Source organism: Diabrotica undecimpunctata, chromosome 2 (assembly GCF_040954645.1).
Source record: "Diabrotica undecimpunctata isolate CICGRU chromosome 2, icDiaUnde3, whole genome shotgun sequence".
Taxonomy (NCBI): domain Eukaryota; kingdom Metazoa; phylum Arthropoda; class Insecta; order Coleoptera; family Chrysomelidae; genus Diabrotica; species Diabrotica undecimpunctata.
Window position 1 is genome coordinate 7,416,706 of NC_092804.1, and position 9,198 is coordinate 7,425,903.

At 33.0% G+C, this 9,198-nt stretch overlaps 1 protein-coding gene across 1 annotated transcript in view; it reads right to left on the bottom strand.

Moving 5' to 3' along the window:
• The window catches only part of LOC140433120 (uncharacterized), a 247,345-nt gene extending 239,463 nt beyond the window's left edge, over nt 1-7,882 (bottom strand). Inside the window, exon 1 of the mRNA XM_072521173.1 lies at nt 7,572-7,882. Coding sequence (XP_072377274.1) covers nt 7,572-7,612 — 41 coding nt within the window. The 5' untranslated portion in view covers nt 7,613-7,882. The remainder of the gene's footprint in view (nt 1-7,571) is intronic.
• Between the last annotated feature and the right edge of the window lie 1,316 nt (nt 7,883-9,198).

The window sequence follows — 9,198 nt, forward strand, 5'->3', positions numbered from 1 at the left end:
TAATAATCGTATGTGTCAAGGGTTATCTGAAGTGTTTACTTATTTGAAGGTAATATTTTTTTTTCGAAAAAAACTACTTTTTCATTTGGTTCTGTGAAAGTTTGTAACAAATTTACTCAGAATAATCAATCATCTTTTAGTAGATATTTAGAGTGTATCACGAAATTCAAAGGAAAACTTCCACATAATAATTGCAAGAAATAAAAGAACCAAAACTGTTATAATTAAAGAAAAGGAATATGATTAGATATTGTTATTGAATATGAGTATTGTTAGCTACTACTGAGGATCCCCACATCAGCACTCGTTAAATTTCCATAATCATAAAATGCATCTCTATCGCATCCATTGGTTGTCATTTAAATTCTTGGTCAATATTCTCAGGAGCAAGTGCATAGCGACCGAATTTTTTTATTACGTGGACTTCAAACGGATGTCAACAAAATTCCAGATTTATATGGAGAACACCACCACCCAAACTCACAACTAAAGAAACAAACTGTGATGTTTTCCAAAATTCTGTAAATACAAAAATTAGACTAGACGATAAAAGAAAACGAAGATGTAGAGAAAGCAGTAGACTATTTAACAACAGGATTTTTAACAACAGATATTTAACAACGAACAAACATCAGGATGGGAAGCAACACCACAGCGCCAAAGAAGTGTGCACGAAAACCATTTTATCCCCTTCATACAAGAGAACTGGTAGCAGAAAAAAGAAGAGCTCGACGCATATGGCAACAAACGAGAAATCCAATAAATAAAACGTACCTTAACAGGATAAGTCATAGACTAAATAGAGCATTACATGAAGAAAAAAACGACTCTTTCCAGTTTCAAACCTTTCACATGAAGACCACTCTATATGGAAAGCTACAAAAAAGTTTAAACGACCGACAATAACAAATTTACCTTTAAGAAAAACAGATGTGACCCGGGCCTGCACAAACGGAGTAAAAACAACAGTATTCGCAGAGCATCTTGCAACTGTATTCGCAGCACCAGATACTAATAACAGTGAAGATGATGATATAAGAATGTAACTCGAAACTCAATGTCAACTATCTCTTCCTCTGACATCATTTACTCCGACAGAGGTTCGACAACAAATAAAAATGTTAAATCCTAAGAAAGCTCCTGGCTATGATTTGATAACAGGGGAATTACTTCAGAAGCTACCGAGAAAAGCAGTGGTGCTATTAACAATAATATACAACAGCATACTACATCTTCGATACTTTTCAATATAATGGAAATTTGCTCAAGTTACTATGATTCCAAAACTTGGTAAGCCCGCAACGCAAGCAAATTCATAGCTCCCTATAAGCCTACTCCCAATAATGTCCCAAAATGTATTAGAAATGCTTCTATTATATAAAATCAAGCAAGTTGTTCTCATAAACGAAATTATACCACAACACCAATTTGGATTTAAACATGAACACTCAACCATCCAACAATGCCACAATAGTAAATATAATTAAAACAACTCTCGAAGAGAAAAAGTTTTGCGCTGGAGTGTTTCTAGATATACAACAGGCATTTGATAGAGTATGGCATGAAGGTCTCCTCTACAAATTGAAATTACACCTAACAGACCTACTATACTTTATACTAAAATCATATCTCACTGACCGTTATTTCCAAGTAAAAATTGAAGACAGCTACTCAAATTATTACCACATCATACAATCTGGCGTACCTCAGGGTAGCATTTTGGGTCCATGTCTGTATCTGATATTTACAGCAGACGTTCCAATCAGCAATGATACTTTCTTAGCTACATTTGCCGATGACACGGGAATCTTGGCAGTGGATATCGACCCTAATGTAGCATCACAAAAAGTACAAAATCATTTAGATCAATTACAAAATTGGCTTAAGCAATGGAAGATCAGTGTTAATGCTAGCAAGTCAGTACAAACTACTTTTACAATAAGAAAATCTACATGTCCACAAGTTTTTATTAATAATACTCCTATTCCTATAAAACCAGTTGTCAAATACTTGGGATTGCACCTGGATGAAAAACTTACATGGACAACGCACATTAAAACTAAACGGAAACAACTTGACCTTAAACTAAAAAATATGAACTGGCTATTTAACAAAAGGTCTCAGTTATCTCTTGAAAATAAACTGCTTCTGTACAAAGCTATAATTATACCAGTTTGGGCATATGGAATAGAACTATGGGGCTGTAGTAAACCTTCAAATACGAAGATACTTCAAACATTCCAATCCAAAATACTCCGTATGATAAGTAAAGGTCCATGGTATGTATCTAACCAAACACTTCACAATGATCTGGACATCCCATTACTTAAGGACATAATAAAGAATCACTCAATGAAATATAAAAATCGCACCACTGATCACAACAACGAACTGATACCTAATTTATTCACCCAACCACTTGCCGAAAGAAGATTGAAGAGGGTATGACCAGAAGACCTACCGCAATAATACTTAGAGAACTGGACGGTACCTAACTTACGTTAATTTACTTACAGACTATTTAATTATTACTCTTTATATAGAGTAGATTATAAACAATGCAATGTAACAATAAAAAAAACGTGGACTTCAAGCGGGCCAATCCAAAACGGGAATTCGGATATTTTGGTAGTCCATGTCGATTCGTGCAGTATGTGGACGCACATTATCCTGCATAAATTAGAAATTATCCCTAACGAAAGGGGCGTATATTACAACATTGTCTTCCAGACACTGACAAATGTATCTGTCTGCTATTAGAGTTCATGTTCGATGAAAATTAATTCGGTGCGTCCGTTGAAACATATTCCCACCCATACGATAACACCCCCGTCATCAAATAACGTTTTTGATGAAATACAGCAAGATTTAAATCGTTTTCTGGATCTCCTCCATACACGGTCGCGTCCGTCTGTAGATCGTAAGCAAAAACGGGACTCGTCAGAGAACATTACAACACTTTATTGCAGAACAGTCCAGTCTCTGCGATTATTCGTAAATCTCATCGTGATATCTCGATAAGATGCTGTTTTTTAAGGCATGCTATATGCTTTTGAGAACGTAAACTAATTTTATGCAGGACTCTTTTTACAGTTTGTAGAGAAATATGAGTTCTTCGAACTTCTAACAAATGACTAGCGAGATCATTTTTGACGTTGAGAGCGGTTCCGTAATACGCAAATCTTTACAAAAAGTTCCTCATGCTGGTCTCTGTACTTTTTCTTCCTGATTCTGGTCTACTGTTTTCTCCAGTCAGACAATTCTTAGAAGCGACATGGACGGTACTTTTGGCAATATATTAAATAATTTGCAGTATAAAGTATACTTCCACTATCTTCATGTAATGCCACACTTTTTACATTATTTTCGGGAGTAATGCTAACACGATTTGAAAACGCTAATGTACGTAATAATATGAAGTTATCAGAATAAAGTGAAACTTTAATCGTAAATCAGTGGCGGCCGGTCAGGGTCGGCAGTGCCGACCCACACATTTATAGATATTATGGATTTTTTTAATATTTAATTTAATCAGTATTTCAATAATTAATTATCGCGGGTAAAAAGTTGATGTCATTTGTTTCCTTGAATTAAAAAAATATATTTGTGAGATAATACAGACTAAATTGTATTCATGGTTTTTAAAAGAATTCGATCAATTCGAGCGTTAAGTAATCCCTGCGCATCAAGACACTTTTCAAATTAATGACCGAGATCCGAGTCATGCATCCGACTGGTGAATTCTTATACAGACCCTTTTCGGCAAGACGATCCCAAGCTTGAGAATTTACATGTAAAAATTAAGGGAATATTAGTCAATAGGCAACCAAATATACATTTCTTTTCGTAAGCATTTAAATGGTAGGTACGGCAGAATTAAATTTGCCGATGCTTCATTGGTATTGACCACAAATGAAATGTTATTTCGGGATAAGTACTTAAGTAGTGATAGTGCACTGACTGGCTTTCCTGAGAGCGTAACGATTAATTCATTTTGTATTGATTTGTTTTAATTTTTTACTACTTTAATTTTATACGTAATACTGTGATAAGTTATCGTTGCCGTAAATAGTTAAAGGGTTTTTTGATATATTTGAAGTTTTTTCTTTTTTAATATTAAAGTGTAAATAAATAGAGGTAAATTAATCTAAAAAATGCAAGATACGGGAGAAAGTGTAGGCACTGATCAATCTGATATTGTAAATTATATTTTGCAAAATGGGTTTTCATCTATTCCATAAAAAGAACAAATTGATATTAAAAATAAGGGGCATCCTTTGTCTAAAATGTTCCGGCTTATAAATATTAGTGCGTAAGTGCGTAGTAAGGAAAGTAATAGATTTTTTTCGGATAATTGGTACGGCAAGTACTTATGGCTTACCGTGAGTGAAATAAAAAACAAACTTTTCTGTTGGCCTTGCATCTTATTTTCGACAAATAGGGCAATCAAAATTCGGGGTGTGAATCTGGTTACGATAAATTAAAGGAATTATTTATGGCTTAGGTAAACATGATATTTCAAAAGATCATACATACAGCCAGATTAAATTAGATTTATTTGGAAAACAAAATATCTACGTTTTATTAGATAATGTCTAATGTGCAAATGCTATTAAACCTAACAAAATTGTAAAAAATAATCACGCAGTTTTACGTCGTTTATTCATTCTATTCATTTTAAATAAAGTTGAATATGAGATTCAGGAAACCATTTGCTTTTCGCTAGAAGTAGATGAAATTACTGATATATCATGTCATTCACAATTATTATCAATTGTTGTTCGATACGCGTTACTTGGTAATATTTATGAAAGGTTTTTAGATTTTATAGACGTGAGTAATACCCATAAGGCAGAATATATTTTTTTATATCAAAAATAAATTGGCAGGGCAAACTTATGACGGCGCTACCGTGTTGTCCAGTGAATTGAATGGTTTTCAGGCAAAAGTTAAAACTATTGCACCGCAAGCTTTATTTATTCATTGTCATTAGAATATAATTAGTTTTGTAGGATACGTGTAAAAACATTAGTTTTCGTAAGGATAGTAATTTTCAATATATACGCAGTGACGTTTTGGATTAGCTTGATATTTCCGAACCCCACAAAAAAAAACAAAGGCATGACACAGACACAGATCTCGAAAAACGAATACATTTTGAAATTTTTAATACTATTATTATGCAAATAGATACTCGTTCTTCAAATTTTGAAGATTTTCAAATTTTTGACCTCTTTAACGATTCAAAATTTAAAAGTTACGCCAAATAATTTCCAAGATATCTACATATTAGGAAAGTTAATTAAAAATTATCTATCAGTTTTTAATTAAATAAAGTTACCAAATGAATTAAAAGTTTTATATGCTGATCCAAATATTTTCGGAAGGTGAGATAAGTTACAAGATATGTATAACTTTATATACTGCAATTCATCATAACAACCTGTTATCAAAATCAATAAATTATTGTCATTAATTCTCTCATTACGATCAACTTCTGCCTCAAATGAAGGGGATTTCTCGCGTCAAAAGAATCGAAACGTATGGTCCAAACACCATGAAACAAGAGAGAATGGCAAGCTTGTCTCAAATGTTAATCGAAAAAAAATTTGAAATCTCTTAAAAACTCTAATAAATTTTATAATGACGGTACAATCAATTTCGCTGGACTAAAGTTAATTTATAAACATGTTTAGGTTCTAAATTTATAGGAAAAAAAAAACAAAAAATCTCCTATGATGACTGAGCCTTTTTATTAGACGGCATACATATCTGAAGATACAAAAAACCTTGCCGACCCTGTCTCTAAAGTCAGGAACCGCCACTGTCGTAAATGCAACAAACAATGCAAAAAATATGTTGCTATTTAGTAAACAAGATAAAGTATCATTTTTCCCAAATGTAAAAATTTGTATTTCTATGGTGACGCGATGACTGAAAAACATTAAAAGAACAATTGTTATTGTTATAAATGAACTTATTATTAATGTTTATTTCTTCCCCCATTAAAACCCCTAGACACTGACAAAATTAAAAAAAAATGCAAGTGTCTAAATTTTTTTGACCAGTTGATACATTTATATATTTTTAATATTGTAATCTTACGATTTTTGGGACTACCGGATTTAGAAATGATTATATGATTGTATTTGTTGATTGAAATCCATTATTGATCAGCCCTTATTGATCAGCCTAAGAAGGGAAATAAATTATAAACGAATAATTGAGGCGGTGGCTAGAATAAGGGCCTACAGGCCTATGGGTCCTTTTTCCGGAGATCACAGAATTAAATTCTTTATGTTGTTCTCTGTCAGTCTACCAATTTTTTCTACGATATTACGGTTTTTACGTTAGTACAACAATTTTTTTAGTGAAGTGTTGGTACAGCTGAGAAAGATTTGTGCCTCTAAATCAACTCTATACAACAATAATATTTATAGGCCTTTATTCTACAGAAGACATTTTAAGCTGCCAAATGTGTTGCGCTGTCTATTCGTACTGGATAAGCTCATAAAATCAAAAAATCTTACAAGAAGTTCAAAGATACAAATCTATAAATCCATCGTCAGACCTGTAATAACATACAGATGCGACACGTGGACCATGACCAAAGCAAACGAAGAAAAGCTCAGACGCTTTGAACGAAAATATTCGGACCTCACCATGACATCACCACAAACCAGTATAAGATCAGAACCAATATCGAATTAAAAGCATTCTACAATGACGCCGATATTGTCCAAGAAATTAAATCACAGCGACTAAGATGACGTGCACAAACTGCATAACGAGAGAATTGTAAAACTGGTATGGGAGGAGATTCCCACAGGCACAAGACCACTCGGGCGTCCCAGAATGCGATGGAGAGATACCATCCAAGCAGATCTCCGTAAAATGAACATTCCATTTGACCCTAGGTTGATGGAAGACCGAACAAATTGGATTGGTTTCTCAAAATACACTTTTAGCAGATAGGCCCTTCTAGCTACCGCCTCAATTCTCCTTTATACAGTCTGCAAAATAGTTTCGAGTATCCTATATGGTCAACTAAGTGCATATTCAGAGAAGCTTCTCAATTCAAACAAAACCATAATTAAAAAAGTAGTATAGAAATAATAGAATGGATGCTACCAGATAAAACAGCAAGAGATAAAGATAAAACTAACCAAAATATGTTATCAGAAATGTGGAAAGAAATAAAAAGAAAATAAAGTTAAATGTAGGAAATACGAAAAATACACTTAAAAATTATTTTTAATTTAAAATTTAAAACAATTGCAGCTTCCAAGGAAACGTAAAGCCTGTATAGCTATGTCGTCTGATCAAAATATAAATTAAAACACATCTTAAAACGCATAAACAAACTCAGTCTAATATTTATACAAAATGTGCTAATACACTATTTAAACACTTGTACTTAATTGGATAATACTATTATGGTATCACCACATGTATATTTTTTATCTAAAAAAAATTCCTTTCTTCTATTATTTCAAAACAAAAACTATAATTTACCTTGCAGAAGGGACTAAGACCCTTTCGGCATTGACCGATTATTAAGTGTTACTCACCGGTCGCAGTAGACATCATCTCGTTTGAAAAAGAATGTCATTGAGAAGCAGTTGCGCACAAACCTTCAATCGAACGAAAACAACAAGGGCATCACACACTATTTACATTAGTCACGCAGAGCAGTAAAGTTTGAATGAAAACCACCATAATACTCGATCACGAGTAGAAGAAGAGCGCTCGGGTGTTTGTGTTATCACTTATCGGTCGCTGGTGACCTTTGGGTGCCACTCAACTACTGAACAAGGAACGTAAACGTAACGGGCTCAGGGCATTGTGTATTCTATGAGACAAGCGTGCGGTAGTCAACCAGGAGCCCGGTACTTATTTTTCGAACTCCCGTTACCGAAAAACTTAAGGCTGGTGCCTTTTACATCGTATTAAGTCGTTGGTAAACATGCTTGATTATAGCACAGTGGCGTGGGTTGCAATGAACTGATAAATAGATTTGATAACAAACACAATTAAATAATACTATATATAATTTATTAGAATAGACAAAAACTCTAGTCGTATCGAATAAAAAAATCTTCTTTAAGTGCCGTCTTCCTTACGAAGGTTGGTAATCATTAGACTTAGGCAAATATGTAAATTGCATATTTTTCATATAATGCATAAAAAATGCAAAAATGTCCAATTTTGCATATTTTTATAAAAGTGAGCATAAAGTGCATATAATTTGAAAATTTGGTGTTAACTATATATTTTTATATTCAAACTTACAGATAGCATGAAAATGCAAATATTTAATTTTGTTTTATAATCACTTGGTATTCAAATTCTTGATATAGTAACTAATAAATGACAGCGGCTTATAGTTTTGTCACGTTTTGTCCTGGAATTAAGGGTTTGTGTTTGCCAGTTTAGGTCTCTAGGTAAAAATTTTTATTTTGACGGTCAGTTTCACTTGGTTTCACTTTTGTTGTAAAATTGGAGGCGTAAACAATTTGTATTTTTAATTGTGAATAATTATTGAGCTTTGAAAATGCCGAAAATAAGCAATGTTTCAACTGTGATAAAACCTTACAAAGAGCTATCTATGGATATGGATAAAGTTTATTGCTCATGTTGTGGCAAAACTGTAAGTACATACGTATTATTTTTTATTTTATTTTAAAAATTTACACGGTGGTACAAACAAAGATTTTAAAATTGGAGATTATGTTTAAGAAAAGTACCGACACAACGCTAGTTCGCAATAAATCGATGTATTTTTTCTTTTTTCAAGCATTTTTTAAACTCCTTGCGATAAAAAATAGGATACCTATTTAAAATTCAAATCATTCAATAGTCTACTGAAAGGTCGCTAACATTTTTTTCTAACAATAGCATAGTTTGCTTTAATTTTGCTAAAAACAAAAACATATTGTACCGTTTTTAAATAAAACGAGCGGTTCGAATTTATATAAATATATTTATTTATAACTTTACAGTTCGGTAATATCTTAACAACTAAAACTAACTCATAACATCGTTACATATATATACCAAAAGTATTATTCTAGAATAATCCAAAGTAGTCCCACCTCAAATTCGCCTACGTGACCGGTTGTTCTCTCTCGCACTCGATACATCGCGAAAGTTCTCGAAGCGTTTTCGAGATGCAACCGTTACATGGGCCATGCCGAA